The sequence below is a fragment of the Acanthopagrus latus genome, chromosome 16, assembly GCF_904848185.1.
Source record: "Acanthopagrus latus isolate v.2019 chromosome 16, fAcaLat1.1, whole genome shotgun sequence".
NCBI classification, from domain to species: domain Eukaryota; kingdom Metazoa; phylum Chordata; class Actinopteri; order Spariformes; family Sparidae; genus Acanthopagrus; species Acanthopagrus latus.
The window spans coordinates 9,530,383-9,553,502 of record NC_051054.1 but is presented as its reverse complement, the minus strand read 5'-3'; the positions used below and the strand labels follow the sequence as shown (position 1 = coordinate 9,553,502).

Genomic DNA, 23,120 nt, shown 5'->3' with positions numbered 1-23,120 from the left:
TGTTTGGTTTGTCATGGGACCCTGGCTGCACCAAATCCCACTCCTGCCATTTTGTGTGATTTTTCTCCCCTCCCTCTCCTGCTCCTCTCAAATGCATGCTTTTGTTTTGCCCGGCGCTCAGTCCAGGGGCAGGCAGTGGGATTCCAGCACAGTGGGGTCCTTATAACTGGGAGCGATGCCTCTTGTTCTCACCTCTTCCCCCCACTTCCTCACCTTTTCATTTTTCTCCCCACTGATATCCTCTCGCTTTCCCCTTCTGAACATATGGACCATTTTCTTTTTTTTTTTTTTTTAAGAGTGAGCCCAGTCCACATCAAAGACCGAGGCTGAGCGGGTCAATTTGTTGCTCCCTTCCCCAACACTCCCCCCCCCCCCCCCCCCTTTCCACCAGCCTCAGTGGACCCTCCCTGCACCGCAGCCATTTACCCAGAATGCTCTCATGCTCCAGCAGCTCTGCCTCAGCATATACACTGAGCCATGTGTTGTTGGCGTCTGCTCTCCACGCAGCGCAGACCTCGTTCCCTTTTCTGGATTTCTCTGCGGCCACCGCCCCCTCCTCTCCCCAAAGATCATGTAAGGCAACACAAATGAGCATGTGTGATAGATAGCAAACCCCTGTATCAAAAAATAGCTGCAGCACACGCTGATAAGAAAAAGCAGATGGATAGAGGAAGAAGAGAACAAAAGGAAAAAAAATCAAATAAAAAGAAGAAATAAATATATATAAATCCAAATCCAGGCAGAGCAGGCCTTGGCTCCAGATGTGAATCTCTCTGAATATTGATCACGGGGAAAGCTAGTCCCCTCCTGTATCCCCGGGGCTGCAGCGAATGACACACAAAGCACCTCTCTAAAGCCCATAAACCAGCTTGTACAATTATTTAGATAAAGAGGGCGACAACAGCAGTGTATGCCTCCCAACCCCAGAACCTCCTCCTTGGCTCTCATCCTCCTACCACCGGCTCCTGCTCCTCCTTTTTCCTCTTTCTCATCCAGCATGAAGACGGAGAAATTAAAAAAAAAAAGAGGGGGCAAATGTGTAATTAGCCACACATTTCTGAATCCTCCTTAATGTTCATTACTGAAACCAGGGGCAATTACAAGTTCAAAGGCGTTTTAGGGCACCAGCAGCACGCATAATCAGTCGCAAATTAAGCACAGCTCATTTGTCACAGCACAGCACAGCACGCGCACTTGTATGTGCACAGGGGAAACACACATGCATGCATGCTGTCAGAGTTGAGTCATAGACGGGCTGACAGGCATCAATTTCCATACAGGCACCAATCTCAGCTACCCCAAGGCACCGGGTTAGGTCTCCCAATCCTCTTATGCTGTGGCGCTTTGTTTTCACCAGACAACGGCAAACACCGCTGACACCTTCACCTCAGCTCGCTTGTCATTATACTGTATCCTACTTGCATTCATCCTCTTATAGGTGTCCTGTTTGCTCCTACAATCCCCACTGCCATCTGTCCCCGTCCTGTCTCCATTTTACAGCCCTTTTTTTTTTTTCTTTAAACCCCTATCTTCCTCTATGTGTCCGTCTTGTGTCCTCCCACCTGGCTGCGTCTCTGCAACACGTGACAGTGTGTGTTTCATGTCTGTCCCCGGAGGTGTATCTCGGTTACCTCTGGGGCCGGGTCACAATGGCTAATCCTGTCTTCAGGTGGCTGTTTAGCACAACTGAGAGGAGAGCTCGCAGAACCGGAGGTGAGCTCCTGTTACAGGACTCCCTGACCAGGGGTCACCTCCGACACTGTCGGAACACACACACACGCATGCACATGCAGAAACGTGCACACACGTCCCGACAGATAAGTTGCACATGCGTGCACACGCAGAGCAACGTTTTTCACACACAAACACTGTCGCTCACACACATTGAGCCTGCTTATCTGTCCCAGGTGGCTCAGCCTTCATCTCTGTCCTCTCCTTGTTCTTCTTTATCTGCCTACTGTACTACTCCTCTTCTAGTCTTTCTCTGTCCTCTCTCATTCCCAGATCAGTCAGACTCTTGTTCACATTAGGATTCCCCGATATGATCTCCATGAAGGCCTTGCTCCAGTGGCCATGCGTTGCCTGTCCTGCCCCGCACCCTCATTGTTTAAGCCGCTCTCACGCGGGGGACACAGTCAGGTCTCCAGTGAATAGAATGGAGCCCTATCGTGTGTGGCTCAGCATAGTGGGAGAGAGCGAACTCATTTTTCACTGGAGGAACGACATCCATCTCAGCAGCCAAACGCTGGCTGTTTCATTAAGTAGCCCATCCAGGCAGACAGATGTGTTCACCACACAGCCATGTTTGCCTATGCAAGAGCGTGTATTAACCCACAATCCTTTGGGGGAGATTAATAGGCTACCAGCCCCTTTCCATTGATTATCTCCATGCTATTTTCCCCTCCTTTCCTTGGCTAGATATTAAAAACTAATGAAGCCTATTGAAAACGGGAACCGCGAGGCTCTTCACGGATCATTTTAGGTTATTTGGACTCAAACAGAGAGGGATCTCTTTAAGGCACAGTTTGAGTCGAATTAAGAAAATAAATGTGGAGAGCGGTGTTGAAGAAGTGGGCGTAAAAAAGGAGGAGAGCGAGGAGAAGAGTGTGACTGTAAAAAGATGTGTGTTTAAGAAAAGACAACTCTGCTCTGACACATGGAGCGGAGACGCGGCAGATGTTAGCAATTCCAGAGCATAGCAAAGCATTCCTAGTGTTGGAACCACGTCCTAATTGCCATAATGGAGGTGGTAAGCGCTGACAGTAATGGAGTCGCGGGGATCCATCCCCAGCAACCTGAATTAGGGGCCACTTGGCAGATCCACTTCAAGATGGGCCGTGTTTTTCGGTCAAGACACCCTTATTTTCTCTGTTGTGCAAAACATGCTTTTTTTCTGACAGAAGTGTTCTGTCGCGTCCCACTGCCATGGTGTCGGATGTAGGGGGCTCGAAGGGTGGCGGCTGGTGCAGGGAAGGAGAAGGTGGTGCGCCGGAGAGACCTGGGCGGAGAGTGAGCAAAGAGTTAAAAGCGTCCGTGTGATGGGCTCACCTCTGCACCAGGCCTGGTGAAAGGCGGCGGGGTGCTGTCGGGGAAAATGACTTCCTGAGACATTACCATCAATCACCAGACAGGTCAGGCCCCCCGATCCCGCCATCAGGATGGAGGAGAGGAGAAGGGGGATGGGGCAAGAGGATTAGACTAGAGGGGCCGAAAACAGAGTGGGAAGACTGAGTTAGGGCTTGTTGGGGAACCGACCATTAACAATCTCTTTTTCTCACTGTCTGACTGTTTTATGTCTCTCTCTTCCTCTGCCTATCCGTCTCCCGGTGTCTTTCTCTCCTCCTATTTTTCCAGCCTTCCATAAAACGGCTACGCGGGGCATTCAGGAACGGCTCCTGCTGGTCAGAGTCTTCTGCTCGGCTCAATTGCATCATTAATTATTCCGCAGGCAGTGGGCTAGAAGCAAATCTAAAAGAGAGGAAGAGAAATAGAGAGGGAGCAAGAGTTAGATGGGTAGATGGGGGACAGCACCCCCAGTTGGTCTTGCTTTCACTCTCTTTTCTCTCTCTTTCTCTTTCTGTAAATGAAGGATGGGAGAGGGGAGGGGCTTGGGTTACCTCAGCGAGCGGTTGTGTTACATTCCTGAGAAGGGAAGGGGTGGAGGGGGGTGGCGGTGGTGGTGGTTCAACGAGTTGTTGAAAAGAATACAGACGCTTGTCAACAGCCTCCGAGCCGGGGAGCCATCGTGCCTTGCTTCAGGCCTGGAGGTCAATGACCCTCTGTTGCACCCAAGATAGAGAGAGGTAGAGGGGAAATGGAGAGAGAGGGAGAACAACAAATCACCGTACGGTACGTGTCACTGCTTGCCTGTGGCAGAGGTCAGTCAAAAGCCTCAAAAAATCTCTAAATCCTCCTCTTTCTCTCCTCACCCATAAAACACTGTACGTGAGCGGTGACTGAGTGACTGTGGATTAGCTCGCTCCGAAGCGGGAGTGGAGGGGAGAGAGACGGAGGGGTGGGGGGGACGGCGGAAACGGCAAGCGCTGGCAGTCATGGCAAAATGGCCCATTAGATTTAAGGAGTAAAAGTTCATCAGCTTTATTAATGGGAAGGTATATAAATGAAGTATGAATTACCTGACTTTTATGGAGTGGCGAGAGTGAAACTGGAGTGTCTTATGATATAATGTTTTAGTGAGCTGCTCTGAGCGCTCCGATGAACAGGCTGCGGAGAGGAGGAGGAGGAGGAGAGAGGGAGAAGAGAGAGAAGAGAGAGAGAGAGACCGAAGTGTGCTGGGGTCCCCTGAGTCCAGTGGCTGGAAGGTTGCCTGATTGTTGCTAACATGCGTAGCTGATCGGGTTAGCTTGGAGACAGGGACGTTTGTAGCTTCCAGGCTTATTCTTTGCGTGTCATTAGCCAGCGTAGTAAAAAAAAAAAAAAAAAAGAAAGAAATTGCCGGCACGAAAAAAAAAAAAGGTCAGCCGCACTTCTGATTCTGTCGCTCCTCTACACACAAATACAAGTACGCGGCTGCACTCCAGCATGCCTCGCGGCCGCACGCACACTTTTGCAAACAGGCATGCACGCACGCATACAGTATACGCAAGCACAAGGCTGCACACACACACACACACACACACAGCGGCGCGCAGTCAGACAGACACACACACGCAGACACACACATGCTCCCCACCATCCTGTAATAAGCGGTAAGCTGAGCTAGCTGATGGTCATCCTCCCATGGGGCTGCTGGGTGGCTGCCAACTTCCTGCCTGCTTTGTCAGTGGATAAAGCCCCTAACAAACGAGAGGGCTGTAGCTAGGCAGGCCAGCCAGGTCAAAGGTCACCTCGGCCCCCGGGCAGGATTGAGCCTAAGAGCACTACAAGGAGAGAGAGGGAGAGGATGGAAGAATGCACTTAAAGATCGGCTGCTATTAACCAAGCCTAAAAGCTATATCCCTGCCTCACCACTCCTTCTCTTCTCTTCTCTTCTCTTCTCTTCTCTTCTCTTCTCTTCTCTTCTCTTCTCTTCTCTTCTGTCGGCGGCACTTCACAAAAACGCATTTTAACTCCCATCACATGTCGACTGCGCTTTGAGGAGCATTAAGAAAGTGGAAGGTCCTGAGGGCATTCGTCAGTCCACACAGCGCCGTGCAGCCAGCCGCCTCTGGGTGTTGAGCAACGACGGGAGATATCTCCTTGACTCATACACCCCCAGATGAAAGGAGAGCTCAGACGACGTGCATTTCTGAAAGGCAAAAAAAAAAACCGGTATTCAGTAAAAGAGAGGAGACACAACAGGTAGGGACGGGGTGGTGACTGATCAGGGCTTGCCTGGCTTTGTTCCATGGAAGTACTTGTGATCTCAGATGAATGCACCTATGGTTACCATCAGCCATGCTCCTCCGTCTCACTGACAGGGACATGATCTGAAGGGTCTGTCTGTCATGGGCCTAAGAGCTTCTCTCACTGGCCAGAGGAAAACGGAGACAGTGGAGGAAAGAAGAGAAAAAAAAAAAAGCTCTTTTTTTTTTTCCACCCCAGCTGTCCATTCAGTGGGAGAGAAAATTTGACATGGCTGACTTGAACGCATTTAGCATCATTAGCAAACAGGAAGTGTCCCCTGCAGCTGTTTTTCGGCGGGGGAGGGGGGGTGTTCCTGCCTGCACTGTAATGGACAAATGTTACCCACCATGTTTGCCTTTGATTTTTGACCTGAAAACAAAAATTGACATTACAAATGTCCTATGAAATCTTCCAAATTGGCTTGACATTCCAGCGCCGGCCCCGGGGGTTTCTTGTTTGTCCTCTGTAAGTGGTTGTGCTCTTGTTGTCGTGTCCCGAGGCTCACTATTAGAATGTACTGGCCTTTTTCTCTTGAGAATGTGGAGTCTTAAAGAGACAGAGGGAGAGACAAGAAAGAGAGAGGGAGCAAGCTAAAAGAGGTCCTGGTTGTGTATTTGAATACTTACGCTCATTAAGTTAATGCACAATGAAAGGGAGAACCGTCAAGTGGAAACTCTCAGAAGCTTCTATTTGAAGAGCGAACACGCCTGCTTTTCTCCTTCCCTCGGTCTGTCCATCTCTCGGCAAATTAATCTGTTTCTATTTCAATTGAAGATCGGCCCCACTTTACTTTGACTTAGGGAGTTAAACAAAGTCCTAAAGAACACAGTGGAGAAAAGAGGATAAACTTAAAGAGACCCTGTATGTTAATATTAAGTCCTTTTCCCTACAGACTCTATCAACAGGCTCTGGGTTGTAAGTGCTTGTCACCGGCCCCCTGTGCTTTCCCAACATTTCTTTTTAAAGTGGCCTGTAAGCTGCGCCAAGCCTGAATAGTGTCTAACAACCCCGGACCTATTTAATGCAGAAAAATGCCTAATTATTAGCCTGAGGGAAAAAAAACATTTGTCAAGAGGCATTTATTGTAATTTTTTCTTTCAGCCAACATTGGAAATGGTAGGAGTCTGAACAAGAATTTCGGTGGGGGGGCAAAATAATTAGCAAACAAAAGATAAAGGAAGTTTCCTTAGGACAAGTCTCTCAGTAAGTCAGTTTAGAAAATCATTGCTTTTTTACAATGTGTACATATGTCATTAAACCAGTGCAGATGTTTATTCAGAGGCTTAGCCCCATTCAGTACACTTTCTCCGTAGCGTGTGCTCCCGATGACTTTATGACTGGTAACGGTGACAAGTGGTGTGGATGTGAGGCTGTCCAACGCGGGCAGAGTGGGTGGGTCTTCTGCTTTGACAGGCCCACCAGGCCTCTAATGATCTGCTTATAGGCCCTAAAAGTCCCTCGCAAAGGAAAGGAGGCCAATTACCTCACAGTCCCAACAAGCAAAATCGTACAGAAGAGACAGGGAGATTCACTTTTTAGAGAATTCTAATGAAAAAAAAACAACAACAAAAAATCTATTCGAGCAATGTAAGAGGATGACGCTTTGGCTCAGCTGCAACCACTGCAACGAGATGTTTTTAAGGATTCTTGAGAGCGAGTAGCGAGCGTGGCTGTGTGTTGACATCAGGCGAGCTGGAGAGCGGAGCAGAACAGAGCCCCTGAGCAGGCAGTTACCACAACAAAGCCAACAGACTGGTCTGAAAAACCAGGCCAAATTCCTGCCCTCTAGGACCTGGCTTAAAGCTCGAGCGGAAACTTTGAAAGAGGGGGGACGAGACGAGATGAGAGGAGAGGAGAGGAGAGGATAGGAGAGGAGGAGAGGTGGAGTGAAGAGGATACAAGACGAGGCCAGGCGGGTTAGCATGTAGCGAGGAAAGGGATAGCTGCTGGGGCCTATGGAGTACGGCAGGAGAAGGAGCGATCGACAGTGAGAGAGAGAGAGAGAGAGAGAGAGAGAGAGAGAGAGAGAGAGAGAGAGACCTAGAGGAGACCAGGCCCCAACTGTAAAGATGGAGGGATCGTATTCCTTCCCTTGAAAGCGGAGGGGCAGCCGTGTGGTGGAAAAAGAAGCCATGAACTCGATCTGACGATTAAATAGGCACATCTCTATAGCTGCAGGCCGCAAACGAGATCAGGTCCACAGCACACACACGGTTTGTGTATATAACTGCTGGCAAACTCCAATAGATCCATGGGATGAGCTCAGTTGATCCCTGTTTGGGAGTATTTTGCAGATTTCTGCACAGAGAATAAATACGTTTTTATTTTTTCTCCCCCCCCCAGTTTTTATTTTCCTTATTGGATAAAAGTGATACCTTATTATCATTATGCATGATAGCGTTTAGAAAAACAGCTCTGTCTTTTCTCCGCTCGATCCGTTAAGTCTGGAGGTGCATTGGGATTGTGTGGGAGTGATTGCTATTTAGCCTCATGGAGCTTTGGTACAATCAGATGCCTATATCTTGCATATCCTCCAGGGCTCCTTCCTCACCCTCTCTCCTCGGTTCGTTCCTCGCTCTTTTTTCCCGACTCCCCTCTCGCCCGCTCTCGCTGTTACTGTAGCTTGGCAGGCGAGCAGCGCAGTTATGCCGTAGAGCTTCTCTACAACCTTGCACCATCTCCAGTGAACATAAATTAATGGTGTAGAGCAAACAGGCTGCTGGCTATGGGCCAGGAGCTGGCTTCAGGAGCCCAGCCAGCGATTGTTGTGGCGGGCCATGGCAGCAACAGCAGTAGTAGTACTGATGCACTGCCAACCAACCAGCCAGCCAGCCAGTCAGAGAGGCAGACAGACAGACTGGGGGCCCTTTCGCTCTATAATAGATGCCGCGGGCCTCGCCAGTGCGCCTTGTATTTGCAATCATCACCGTTTTACTGTCAGAGGGCAGTCCGCTGAGAGCCCTTATACTTATTGTGGAAGCTGTGTTAGAGACAGAAGTGTAGTGGTATGTTCTGAATGCAGATCGTGTGAGGTGTAGATATGGATGTACTTTCATTTGCTGTTATCAGAGGTTGGCATGCAGTGCGTGCGGTTTGTAGGTTGGCATCATGTGAGTTCTGTTTATAAGTGGGCTGTAACCGTGTGTGTGTGTTTGTGTGTGCGCGCAGAGAGAGAAAGGAAGAGCAGCAGGGTTGGATCATTGAGTCATGTGGCATTCTTGCCTGTTTTCAGACTGTTGTCAGGAAGCGGTGTAGTTCCCAGTAAAATAAAACAAACACCCAAAACTCCCTCCCACATCCAACCGCCCCAAAACACACAAAGAGAGGGAGTGAGCGGGCGGGAGGGAGGGAAAGAGTGAGCAGTGGAGATAGAGAAGTTGAGCACGGAGATAAAAAAAAAAAATGGACATGGTTGTAATGCAACTTTGGTTTGCGCAAACTGTTCAAAAGAAACTTCAGCTCAGGCAGTTTTACTCCGTTTCTGAACCTTACTTTTGGCTTTGAGAATAAGCCAGACATTAATTCATAATTGATGATATAAATCAAATTGATCTTTCAAACTCATCATTATTTTAATTTGCCACAAATAATTCTTTGTAGTTTTTAGCGATCAATTTCTTTTCGCTGTCACAGAAATATGACGGTGTTCTGTTTTTTTTTTTTTTGTTTTTTGTTTTTTTTTCTAATTGTCAATCTATTTGATGTTTACAGACAGAAGCAATTAACTATATCCTTCAATTTGAGCCACAGAGTCTGTCAGAAAAAAAAAGATATTGCTCTGTGCGGAGTAAACACTCGTGACGGATTCAAAAACTCCAACTGGATTTATTTGTCATATCTGTTTGATCTCCCAGTAATGCCGATATGCATTCAATCTCATTGTCATTTGTCAAAAGGAGCCGATTGCGAACGTTATTAGCGACTTGATATTTAAAATGTGCCAATCTCACCCGAACTCAATGCATGAATCCATATTAAAATGTCATCCCTATATTTGATTGCGCTTATTTCTGACAGTGAATATTATTATCGTCCTCCAGTCACTTTGATTAAAAACAAATAAGATTCCAATCAATGCAAAGAAGGCATATATGAAAGGAAGCAGCGGGATGCAATATCGCTGTAAAACTAAGACACAAACTCACTATAAAGCCCATCAAAAGCACAGACACACAAAAGCATTATCATGAAAAAGTTATTATATAGATTTATGTCTGTTTTAGCGTTCGGCAGTTTTTTATTTACTCCGGTTTTACAGAATTAAAATATATATATATGTGGGGATTATCTAATAAGCCCGTCCAAGTAGCTGGGGGCTCAAGCACACCAATCATCATCAGCAACTCCTTTGTGTTGCCATGGCACTGGGGTAAACAGCCAATGGCCTGTGATTTCCTGGGAATCATTAGCATGGAATAGGTTTGCAAGCCACTGCAACCTCGTGACCTCACTCTATAACTCATGTCACACGCTGATGATGTCATTCATCAATGGGGTCCACCAGCTTTCTCAGGCGAAGGGGCTGCAGGTTCTTGGGGGGGGGGGGGAAGCGAGGTGGGGGTTGAACGGAGCGGCCGGGGATAATGATCGGGCTGTGGGATTTGACGACGGCAGCAAATGGGTGTCAGGAGAGTATGAATGTGATATATAGCGAGGGGCGAGCGGGATGTTGAAGGAGTAGGTAGGAGGCGGCGTGGGATGAAAGGTGTGGTGGTCCAGCGGTAGATGTGGTTATTGTATACAGTGGAAACGCCAAGCTGGGCTCACGCGGGGGGGTTGAGGACTGAACACAGCGGATGATGGAGCTACCTTGGCTTGTAATGTTCAGCAACCACAGGGGCCATTACATACAGCACTATCAGAGAGCACAGAGCACATCACACCCTGTAATTTAGCCAGCAGTCGATCTCATACACACACACACACACACACACACACACACAGAGGCACAAGCACACACAGTTTGATTCTCAATGACTGGCAGAACGTGATCTACCTGCACCTACGTTTGTATTCACGTGTTTACGTCGATGTTTTCGGGTCATATTTTGGACAGCATCAGGATAGTGCACATTCCTGCACAGTAACAAGCTTTAGCGTAATTAACGGAGCCGCTTCGATCGCGGACCGGCACTGCCCTAACAAACAAATTGAAGCTGCTCATTTTCTGGCTTATTTATAGTCGGGGCTGTTTTACATTTTGCGGTCAATCCTCTTTTAAGGATATTGGCCTTGGTGTTTGTAATTGAACATATTGAGCGAATCCAAAGCTAGTGGGGAGATTATCAATACCATCTTTGATCTCGCCGTGTGTTTGTGTTTCATCCATTAAATAACCATGTCATGCGGTCTCCTGAGGCAAGAGAAGGACATCTCCAGGAAGAAACACATTAGACCAGATTCAGCACTCTGACTGTTTGGTTAATCAATTGCAGATTCTCCTCACGTTTACACTTTTTAATATCATATATTTTTTTTTCGCCCTCATTGGGTGATTTACTAACACTTTTTTTTTTTTTTTACAAAAGCAATTAACATTAAGAGGTTACTCAGAGGTCTAAACAGCCGTTCTCCAATTTCACGGCTGCTGCAGCCTTGTAACCACTAGGCCCACCGTGGCGGCTTGCTTCTCATGTCCATATGTGTGTGTGTGTGTGTGTGTCACCATTGCCACCGCACACCATTTTCTGTAGCTGAGATTTCAGAGCACCATGCTTTAAGCAAAGCTGCCATGGCGTAAAGTGTGGGTGGCCTGCAGTCGCAGCCATAAAAAGTGCATGTGTGTGTCGCAGAAGTAGGGGCAGCAATAGAGGCAGAGAGAGAGAGAGAGAGAGAGAGAGAGAGAGAGAGAGAGAGAGAGAGTTGAGGACAGATGAAGGGAGGATGAGGAAAGGTCGTATGGGCATGTTGTGTATGTATTTGGGAATTTTCTTCTGTGTGTGCTTGTGCAAGTGCACAAGCAAGTGTCAAGGAGTGGGGGAATGAGCACGGACGAAATAGGATTTTTTTTTTTTCAAGTGTCGTGTCTATGTGGTCAGAGTAAATCTCCTTACTCAGGGGTTTTCATGTGCGATGGGGGCTTTAACGTCCCCACTCTCCTTGATGAGACATCTTTCTTGTTTGTTCAAACCATTCATTACGCGGTGGGTGCTGGACGAGCTACGCCGCTGGCCGGCGTATTTATCACCGAGCTAAAGCGCGCTCTGGCTGACAGTAGGCGATTGATGACCGGGTCTGGGCCTGAGAGGCTGAGGAAGCCTTAATACAATGTAGATGACCCACTCCCATTTCCAATTTAGGCTGCTCTTCTCCCCACACCTCCATACCACATCATCTTTAGCGCCGTCTCAATTTCTGTATGCGTCTGCGCATGGAGTGTGTGTATGTTTGTGTAGTGTGCGTCCATACAGAAGAGTGGGAGGGGGAGTGTGTGTTGTGTTGTATTTTCGGGCTTGTTTTGATGGTGACCGAGGTCATCGCTAATGTGAAAACACAAAGAAAGCCCAGAAGTCTAAGGGGGAGGGAGAGAGAGGCTGTGCTCTTATTACATGTTGTTGTACAGAGGGAACACACACAAACACACACACACACACACACACACACACACACACACACACACACACAGATATAGATATGTATATCTGCTCTTTGGACATTGTGCACACATACATACTGTATGGCATGCACACACACACACACACACACACACAGTAACCAAGTGGAATTGCTCCGTCTTCCCTAGCCAAGGAAATGTCAGCACCTGGCAATCAAAAAATGTATTTCTATGCAAGCATTATCATCTTTCCTTTGTTAATGATTTTAGCATATTAAAAGGAACTACGTACACAAGTACAAATCAGATTAATCCCTCTCCGCAGCCGGGACTCATTATTTGTCCAATCTCAGCCTTGTTTGTTATTAATTGAGCACATTCCTCGAACCATTTTTTTTCCATCCCTCCTTTAATTAAAACAGACCACATTTAGACAAGGCAGTACTAGCAGAACGGAGAAATCCTCCTCTCCGCTGATATGAGACCTCACTTACATCAATTATTTTGGCAGTAAATGAGGAAATAGTTCTCGTGCAACTGTTATCATTTCATGTTAAAACTGAATTCAATTAACGTGGGCCGGCAGATATTATGAAATTTGCCTTTCCCTCTGAGTGTGGCGGAGGGAATGAGCTGAAACCAAAAAAAAGAAGTCATGAGGCTAAAGGTGATTTTCCTCGAGGGGGGAAGGATGTGCGTTAATGGGGCTTAAAACCCAGCCCGAAAATTGAGGAGGATTTAAGTGTCACTCCTTGTCATTTGCAGGTGTCATGTCTCTGGATGTTTGCTTGTGTCTGCGTGCGTTTTCTTTTTGCACATGCTTGTCCGCGCGTGCTACTCCATCTGCATTGGCTGAATGAAACACATAGTGTCTCATTTGTTTCGTTTGCGTGCGCTCCGACTCCTAATCTGGCCCTTAAAGACATCTGTCACCAGCGATCACTGTTGTTTTGTCATGCTTCATAGCAGGCCCAGGGGGAGCACGGCAGCCCAAGGTCTGCCATTTATATCAGCCCATGTTCTCTAGATTGGACCTGACACAAATAGTATCATTGCAGCCCTGGTCGCAGAATTACATTTTCAGGTAAAAAAATCTTGGCGAAGGCTGCGTAGGGAGATTTCACAGCAGTTTTTGTTTCTTTCGGCGTTAGTCCGCATTCAGCCGCTCTCCCTGAAAAGAGCCACCACCAGGATACATGTCAGACATTCAAGGAAAGATAAATGTATTCACTGCAAATCTGCACCCACTCATTCTGTTGCCTGCTATTATGAAGGGATTCTCAGACGCCGCAGTATCTGCGCTGGGCCTCTGTGTGTGTGCTCCTAAGTGTGTGTTTTTTTCTGTATGTGGTGCATATGCTTAGTGTGTACACTATAAGTAGTTGGTGTGTGGGCGTGGCGTGGATAGGGAAGGGGGTTATCACGGTTGACAGTTTTGACAAACTTGTTCGGCCAGCTCTGACAGGTTTAGGACTGACTTGTGTATCTGTGTGTGTGTGTGTGTGTGTGTGCATTGATGTGTGGGTGGACACGTGTATGCTCTGAATGTCTATACTGTGCAACGGGGTGGGGAGGGGTAGGGTTGGTTGGAGGTCACGACAAGGTGCAGTCTTAGGTTACACAATACAACAAACAAGGGAACATATTGAATACATACAGTCAGAGGCGACCTGGCTCGGAGCATGTTGTTTATCCTCTGCCCGGCATCCTCACTGTACACGTGTGAATATTTATGTTAATCTGTATGTCAAAAGAGCTCATGTGCATGTGTGTTTTCTCTCTCTCTCTCTCCCGCAGCACCCATACCCGTCTGAAGAGCAGAAGAAGCAGCTAGCCCAAGACACAGGCCTCACCATCTTACAAGTAAACAACTGGTGAGTCAAGATTTCCGCGCGCCCTATCTCCGCCACCAGCATCGCTCTGCTTTTCATTCTCAAAAGCCTTCGCCTCCCCTCTCCCCGGCGAAGTGTGAAAACCGTTTATGTGCAGCCCCTTCCACGTCACACACATACACACACATACACACACACACACGCTGACAACCTTTGTAACATTATTACATGTAAGCTACCGGGATGTTCCGGTGTTATCGGTGCAAAGTGTTCTGCGGCTAAGTCAGTGGTCTTTGTGGTTTGATATGTATTCAGTTGGATATATTTAAGGGTGAAAGGCAGAGATCATAAGCTACCCCCCATACCCACCGCACCCCTTCATCCAAAAAAACCCATACCTAGCACCGGCACTGGTGCCCCCACAAAAGGCAAAACTGCCTTCCACCCCCTCCCCGTTTTTTTTTTTTTTCTTTTTTTTTTTACACAAGCTATATGGTGGATTAAGGTTTTGGTGGCCTGGCCAGCAGGGCCTTTGTAGATGGCTTAGCACATAACTGGGGGTGGTGGATTAAATAAAATGATCACAGAAGCAAAGAAATGATACAGGAATTACTTATCAAAATACTAGCCCAGGTTTTATCTGCAGCTTAATTTTGTTCAGTACATTCTCAGGGTGATGTTCAGATTAATTGAACTGACAGCTTCCTTTCAAATTTCCGGCAAGGTATTTGCACGGATTTCAGGTCTTACACAAACTTAATTATATGGAACCCCATTTTATCATTCTAATTCCATGTAGCGGGGGTTCTATTTACAAATGACAAGTCTGTGCCTTTTATTCACAGCTTTTCTTAATATATTTATCAAAGCGGGTTCATTTACAAAGTGCTCTATCTGTTGGGTACAGGCAGGCCGACATTAACGAAGCTTTTAGGTTTATCAGGCTCGCAGCCCGACAAGCCACCCGAGGGTCAATTGATTTTTTGGTTCTGTGATACATTTTTTTTCCTCATTTTTTCTGGATCACAATGAGAAACATGCCTGGAGAATTAGCCTGGTTTGTCGGCCTTATCTATCAGCCCCCTCCCCTCGCCCTCGCCCTCGCCCTCCCCCCTCCATCCTGACATACTCTCTCTCTCTCTCTCTCTTTCTGTCTCTCTCACCCTTTTCTTTATTCCCTTCCAGCCAAAGGAAGTCAAGCTACTTAAATTGGCCACAGGAACCGCTGTTATCAGACTTTAATGCACCCTACAGTGTGGATAGCATTTCAATTACACCAGTAACCAAAGATTAGCCCCCGCTTGCCTGTTTCATGCCTCGTGCCACCGTTTCGGGATGCCACGCACCTTACCTACAGGAGCAGAAAATTGAGTTGCCTTGCCTGTGTCATGGTGATTAATGCAGAAATAGTCTGCAAACCTGCGAGGAGGGAGAGCGAGAGAAATAGACAGAGACAGAGATAGATATAGGAAGAGCTGCTGCCTTCTCGGAGGCCATGAAATCCAAGCCTGGCGCTGAAATGCCTCAGATCCATTTATAAAGAGGGCTGAAAGAATCTCGTGCTGGGTAACATCCTCACGAACCTTATTTTCTCTGCACGCACACACACACACACATAGGTGGTCATGGAGCTGTGTATTAACGTTACAGCTGCCGTGTGTTAACAAAAACACACCAGGAATCAATTTTCACAAATAAAGTCATTAGAGAGGCTTAGGCTGGTCCTATCTATCTGGTACATTCTGGTTGTTGTGAAACTCGCCCGGCGGATGTTGATGCATTATAGGAGGGGAGGGGTGACAAAGAGAGAGGATGCAGAAGTTTTCCTTGCCCTCGTGGTGCTTAACCAGGCAGGAAAGTAAATTATAGTTGATTTTTCTTGTCTAGTTTCTGCTGACACGGTCCACCCAGGATATGACAGAACTCCGCCATATGAAATTCCTGTTTTAAAAAAAAAAAAAAAAAAAAAGCTCTTCAAATTCCTGGCTGGCCCCTTGCATTGTTCTGCAGCTCCCTTTGATGCGTGGCCGCTGCCATGTTACTGGCCAAAGCGAGGGAGAGGGAGATAGAGACAGAGGGAGGGAGAGACAGGAGCAGAGGATGAGAGAGGAGTGGGGGGGAGGAAAGGGAGGGGATGGCCTCCGTCTTCGGTTTCCAGAGCTCTCCCTCGGGGAAAGGATGTGCTGAATCAGGGCTTTGTCCGCCGGCACAATCGCAGCCCGGCGAGGGCACAAGGGTGCTCTGTGTGATAGTCAATAGACAGTGCATCTCGCTCTCTCCCAACTTGCCCCACCGAATCTCCCCAAAGCGTACCCTCCAACCGACACCTCCCTTTACCTGAGGCTAACCTGTAAACCCATAGTGGACCCACTTCCAACCGTAAACCTTTTTGTGCCTGCACCTCGAGAGACACTCCAGCTGGTTCTGTATGGAGGTCTGTATCATTAGCCGGCAGCCTCACCTGTTTGTAGCCCACACCCCATTAGCTGTGTGATGTTAATAAGGAACAAAGGGAAAGGTTAAAGTCCACAATCTCTCCGCACAGATGAGGAGGAGGACTTCATTATCCAGCTAATAGTATCCTCTGTGCACAAAGTGTGTGTGTACGTGCACGGTATGCACATTATTACTAATGGTCAACTACCCTCTCTCAGTGTGTACAGTGTCAGGACGCCATTAGTTGACCATTAGGTAGCGTGTTTGCTCTGCTTGCGTCCGAGACAACTGGCGTCATGCTAGCGGAATCGGGGAGTGGTCTGACATGTAATTGCATTTGCTTAAGATTGCGGGGGAAAAAGGTGAGGGCCGTGTCACACGCGGCATTCTGGGATAATGAAGTAGGTGAAATGGCAGACTCAGGTGTCTACGCGCTGCAGAAGCGTTTACAGTTTACAGTATCTAGCGGCGTATTTGCCTGCCTCAGCAGCTCCTGGTGTCCTGCTATCAGTCTGGGCTAAATGGGGCCTGACCGAATCCTTTCATGTCTCAGCGTCAGACCCAGCACGATGTGCTCTCACTCACTGCCATAAACACACACACACACACACACACACACACACACACCGACTATCCTGCTGTCATTTACCACTGCAGCATCGCACGCACACACACACACACACACACGACACACACTGCGCGTGGGATTATTACATGGGCCCGAGAAATGACGCCGATGACAGATGACTGAGAGAAACAGCATCTAAAAAAAGGAAGGAAATCGTCCCCTCATTATTCCCTCATCTCACAGGCAGCCGGTTGGTCATTTCCATGGCAGAGGGAGAGAGAGGAGAGAGGCAAAGCCAGTCAGAGAGCGAATATGTCACTTCTTGGCATCTATGATGACTGACTGCTGTGCCACTGGAGCACTAATAACAATAAAGAGGGCACCGAGCCACACTCTATTTTTACATCTCTGCCTCCTCTCTACAAGCCCAGGGGGGAATACATGCATAGGCGCACACACACAGACACACACACACACACACACACACACACACACACACACACACACACAGGGGAGAGGCTCTAATTAGCGGCAGAAAGGAATACAATGAGTGAGTTATTAAGACATAGGGGCGGATCGCAGCCAACCTTTGCCCCCTGTCGGAGCACAGGTCACATGATAAGGGAAGGATATCCACCAGACGACGGCGCCAAGCAGCCTGTGCCCACTGAGGAGATGAAATAGGCTCAATCTCTGTGATTGTTTTTTCCTTTCTTGAGAATCACGGGAGGACAAACTCCACCATAGAATATCACTCGGCGTGTTTACATTGAGATTTAGATAATTTCACTGTTTTGATAAGCTTAGAAGACTAGACTCCCAAAACGCTGTTTAGTAAGTGGATGTGTAAGACAGGTGTGCAGGTGGAATAAATGAAAAAAAGGAGCAGTCGAAAGGATACTAGGGTATTTTTCAAAAGTCAAGCGCCTTCGCAACTTTTTGCCTACCTACGTAGAATCCCAGATTGCATCTTGCGCAAGCACAGCATGCAGATTAACTTAGTTTAGGTACCTCTAACCTGACTCCTCTGTTGCTCCCTTCACAGCATGTCCCTCATTTCCACGCAGATCTTCATTTTCCTCTCTCCTTCTCAGCCTCTTTCCCCCTCCCCTCCCCTCCCCTCCCCCTAAACCCGCCATGGTTCCCCTCCAGACTTCTTAGAGTCTCCCACATGGAAGCTGTGAAGCAGGTTCACATGCAAACTGTTATTACCGGTCAGGCACATTCATTTGTAGTATCTGAGAACAAGAAAAAGAGAAGAGCCGAAGCCAAATTTGTTCCTCCACTTAGCAGAGCATTTTCCAACCCCCCCTTCCCCAGTCCAATGAGACACTTAGGAACACTGGCTTTTATGATTTTTTTATGATTTTTTATGATCCTCTGGTTTGGCGGGAGATCCCATTATGAAATGCAAAATAATAACTAATATTTTCCAAATGTAACATAAAGCTATGAAACTAGCCCAGCCGCCTGTTTTTTTCCACAATCTTTATAAGTATTTAAGTCTCGCACAGAGGCTTTTGAGGTCCTTTTCCCCCTCTTTCCGCTCTTCTCCGTGTATCGCAGCCCACTCTTTGGCTTTCTGTCTCCTCAATCCTGCCACACTGGTGGGCTAGTTGACTGAAGTTGCTGGTTATCTATCTAACTTTGACCCAGATGGAAATGTCAGGCCTTTTTTTGGCTGCAACCAGGGACTCCCGGCAGTGGCCATCTTATGCCCCTAGCTTTCTAAATATACAGCTGGAGTGCAGAGAGGGTTGCGGCCGCGTGTCTGTTTGTGTGTGTGTGTGTGTGTGTGTGTGTGTGTGTGTGTGTATGTGTGTCCCTCTCGTGCTGGTATGAGTGTTTATGCGAGTCTGACTGAGAGAGGCGCTGCCAACACAGGCATCATGATCCCTCTCATTTAGGGACCGCTAATTGGCAGTTAATTAGCAGAATTGACTCTGTTGTCAGATCCCAAGTGCCAGCCCCCCTACCAACACCCCCTACCCGCTAAGTTCATTTGATCTGGCTGCTTTCTTGATGCCGTAATAATAATCCCATTTTATCTGCTTTGGAGGGAGAAACACATTTTGGAAAAAAAAAAAACATATTTTCATTATTGGCAGAGTAAAACAGAACAGACTCCCTGTTGTAAGCAGGTTTCATTTTGTTTTGTTTTTTTCGTTGTTTCGGCCGTGGTTGTTCCCGCTCCAAAATATCTTTTTCCGCGGCGCAATCTAGACACACGCTGTACTCACAGGGTAAGCCATGGGAGTTTCGAATAGCTGATGCTAACGTGCGCCACTGTGTTTATGTGTGACTACATGAGCACATGAGGCTGTCGAAGCGCTCGGTGTAATTAACAGGGCCCACTCCCGGTTTATCAGGCACTGGGGGCACATTGGGTCGTAGCATGGCATGGACACCCACCGTGGCTGCGGAGCGGCCCAGTGCCCACCTCTGTGTGAGTCTGGAGTTATGAAAAACAGGTGGTGCTTTAATAAGATTGGCAGTGTTGGGCGATCATGCACAAAAATGAACGCTTTTTTTTTTTTTTTTTAAAACTTGTTTTCCCCCATTACAAGCTCGAGACTCTCCAAGGCTGGTGGAATTCTCCCAGCAAAGACGGCATGCGAAGGAGAAAACGAAGCCAGACGAGGCAAAGATAGAGAGGCAAAGAGCTGAAAGAGGCATTACAGGGAAGGCATTAGAGAGAGATGGAGAGAGATGGGAGGAGGGAGGTCTTTGTACTTCTCTGCTCCTTTTGGCTCTTTTATTCCTCAACGGCTTGGTTTTATTGGTGGGTCGTTTAATAACAAGGGCTCCGCGTTTGAAATGAAGTCGAGCTGCCTTTGCGTGGGCGAGCCCCCCCCCCCCCCTTTTTTTATTTCTTTATTTTAAGATGGTAATTTCTGTACTAGGGGTGAGAACCGGAGAGAGATAGACAATGCACGAAAGAGAGAGAGAGGGAGAGAAAAAGAGAGGGGAGAGCAGGAGGGTGAGAGTGTGGGAGAGGGAGAATTCAAGGAGAATACAAGGGAGGAAAGTAGGTTAATTTATTTCATTTGCGGGGAAGAGAAAGAACTTAAAAAGACAAAAAAGGAGGTTGGTGATAGTGAGAAACGAAAGTGTAGGATGCTGTTTTTCATGAACAAGCAGCTTAATGCACACGGGCAGCCACAGTAAGCCTGCCAGAATCTCCCTGTGCCTGAGGCCATCTGTGAGCAGAATAGCAATTTTATTACTTTGTCATTAAACCAATTTCACAGCAGTATTGTTTGTTAATGAGCAGCCGCAAACGAGCGGAGATGTCACGTACTAGAATAGCAGCAAGATTTGTGACCCCGGTTTCTTCTCCTCTCTCCGTCTCATCCTCAGCGAAAAACCTGTGCCTCATTCTTATTCTTCCGCTCTTTTCCGCCATCATCTTCCTCCTTTAACGTCCTCGCCGCCATCCTCTCCCCGACCCACCCTCCCGCCGTGCTCATCCCTCCCTTCCTCCCCCTGTTATAAGGGCTCATAAAAGGGGAAACTGCTGAAAGATAAAATGCAAAGTCTATACAGTCAAGTCTCTGTTTATGAGCTTCCATTTGCCTTTAGAGCTCATTGGGACGAATGGTTTTCTCCATGGGCTTTCAGGGCATGCAGCTGGAAAGCCCGGGATGTTGGCCTGTTATTTAGCTCCAAAGCCTAACACGGGTGCCAACGGCAAGTGCCAACAGAGGGACTAGGCGTCTGAATAGGTGCATAAGTCCTTTGGATTGTATGCTCGATGATGTCATGCATTTTTTGTGATTTTTCAAAGTTGTTCGGGGTGCCAGGGCTTGATCGCTGCTTTTATTTGTAGTAGGTTTGATTGGCATCGCAGTCGTGCATGTAGAGAATCACACTCCTGCTCAGTTTTCTGGCATTTTCTCTTCAGCTGCTATGGGGGCTATATGTGTCTTTATGGCCAGTCACTCTGTTTATGTTTTCTTACTCTGGAGGTCAGCTGGCAGGCTGGTCTTGGTCATGTTGTGGCTTATGACCAGAGAGAGGGAGCGGCAGCGATACACACAGAGGGAGATTTAAACTGAGGCCCCAGAGGATCAGACAACCTGACAGAGTAGATTTGGAATAATTAGTTTTATCTGCTGAGGGAGATAGCCAGGAGGAGGCTGCGTGTTAGCCTTGGGGTGCTGCTGCTGAGCGTATCTCGGTGCTGATGTGTGTTTCGGGGCGGCTGAATGTTGTGTTTAGGCGGATGGTGTATGGAATGAGGGGTGAGGGCATGTGGGGGGGGGACTTTAAAGGATAAAGGTGACCAGGTGTAACAGAATGGCCTTGAGGGTGTGTGTATGTGTGTGTGTGTCTGTCTGTGTGTGCGTGTGTGTGTGTGTTGGAGCCAGAGAGGACAGGAGCTCCTTCTTTGGCTGAGCTCTTTAAACTCTGTGAACTTCCACAAGGTATTTTCTCTCTGTCCAGGCATGCTCGTTCTCTCACTCCTTCTCTCTGTTTTTCTTCACCTCCCTCGTTCACACTGCATTCCCTCTATCCCTCGTGTTGGCTTGTGCGGTAACTTCATGTAAATAAGTGCGCTGTGCCACCTCTGCTGACCCCCCCCCCCCCCCCGCCCCCTTCCTTTGCCACACAATTGAAGTGCTTTTGATATGAAGAAGAGAGGCGGTTGTAATCACATCGTTAACAACGCTCCAAAGTATTATTGTTACCTGTTGTGCGCATGTGTGTGTGTGTACTTTTTGTGGAGCTGTGATTCATGGCCCGGTGCCCTCTGTGGCTTTGAGGTGCAGGCCAATAAGCCCATCATGGAAGACCCTATAAATCAATATAGGCTTTTGTTTGTTTAAGCCACGCTCTGCCCCAGTTCAGGCCTGTTATGGATGAGATATCAGTGGAGTCAGTGCCAAGCAGAAAAGAGAAGGGTAGGAGGGAGGGAGAGAAATGAGGGAGGGAGAAAGGGCCTCTCCACAAAAACAATCCAATCTTAATTGGAACGCGGCCCAAAATCTTAGAGATATCAAACCCAGTGATTTGCAATTTGGAAGAGGTGAGAAATAAACGCCGCACCTCGCAGCCACAGCCACACGTGTGTGTGCACTTTTGATGAAGTTATCAGAGGTAGCTGAAGGAATTAGCTACTATTAGCTAACACTATTACATGCATAACAAGATGCAGAGATACAGAGGAAGGAGAATGAGAAGGGGAAGGGGGAGAACAATGAGGAGTATATTACCCTAATCTAGGGTTTCTGTCTTCCCAGACTTATGAATATTTATTCCTCCCATTACCGACGATGATGTTTCAATTGGGAGAATCTGTGAGCATGTGCGACGAGGAGGGGAGGGCAGCGGCAATGTGTTTTCCCCTAGTGGGGGGTGGCGGGCATCTGCCTGTACCTAGTCCCTCCCCAGACATATCTGCTTTGTCATCTTCTTGTTATACAGTATCAGAGACTTTGTTCAGGTTTCTCACAAAGTACAAGGTGAAGAAATAGCAAAAATGGTGCTCCTTGCCATTTGCCAAGTTACACTTTTTTTCTGAAATATCTGTAGATATATCTGGTTATCTGGATGTTTTATCCCACAGAATCAACCATTTTGAGCATAACATTTTGATAATTATTAGTTAATTTTAAAGGACAAGCACAGAAAAACAAACATTGCATAAACACTGTCTGATGTATTGTTTAAGTGCAAGCAATCCAAATGATATTCCATTTAATATGTGTGTTTATAATCATCAGAAACAAACAACACAAAAACAGACAAATAAAACCAACAGAACACATAACATGTATGGCAAATAATGGGGTCATTATTAGACCCTTTATGGGAAAAATCACTCATGACAGCTCACAGACTAGGATTCAAGGACGATATTCCTCTGTTTAGGCTCAATTGAATGTGTTTTCGTGCGACACAGAGATTGTTATACATGTTTCAGGCTGTCACATGTGAAGGAGGCCAGTCAAAGCAGCGCACAGTCAGTGGTCGAGTTGATCTGAGAGGCAGAGGGCTTTGCTTCAGGCCACCAGGCACATCAGAGTCCCTGTGGTCCCCTCCACAGTGTCAGTGCTGCTTCTGCCAGCAGTCCCCCTTCCACAAACAACAGCTATTTATATCACCAGCCTGCTGCTGGGCTTTTTAGCCCTAAACTTCTGAACCGTGCCTGCACATGTGTGTTTGTGTGTTCTCGCTTATGTATGTCAAAGCGATTATGTGCAATTGAAACTCAGATTAATTATTCAATAGGGAGGTCGGAGGCAAGCTGACAACATTTGACCGATGACTCTCGCGGTCACTAATACGTGCTAGACGCAAACACACTTACTGGGACACATCATGGAAACGTGTTTGGTGGAAACACTCGATCGCGCGCCAGAGACACAATGATGAGAAGATG

At 47.4% G+C, this 23,120-nt stretch overlaps 1 protein-coding gene across 7 annotated transcripts in view; it reads left to right on the top strand.

The window, feature by feature from the left end:
• meis2a (Meis homeobox 2a) overlaps positions 1-23,120 on the top strand; it is an 82,399-nt gene that overhangs the window by 42,951 nt on the left and 16,328 nt on the right. For all 7 annotated transcript variants that reach the window (XM_037071975.1, XM_037071976.1, XM_037071972.1 and 4 more), the window contains one exon: positions 13,697-13,773. In XM_037071975.1, coding sequence (XP_036927870.1) covers positions 13,697-13,773 — 77 coding nt within the window. The remainder of the gene's footprint in view (positions 1-13,696; positions 13,774-23,120) is intronic.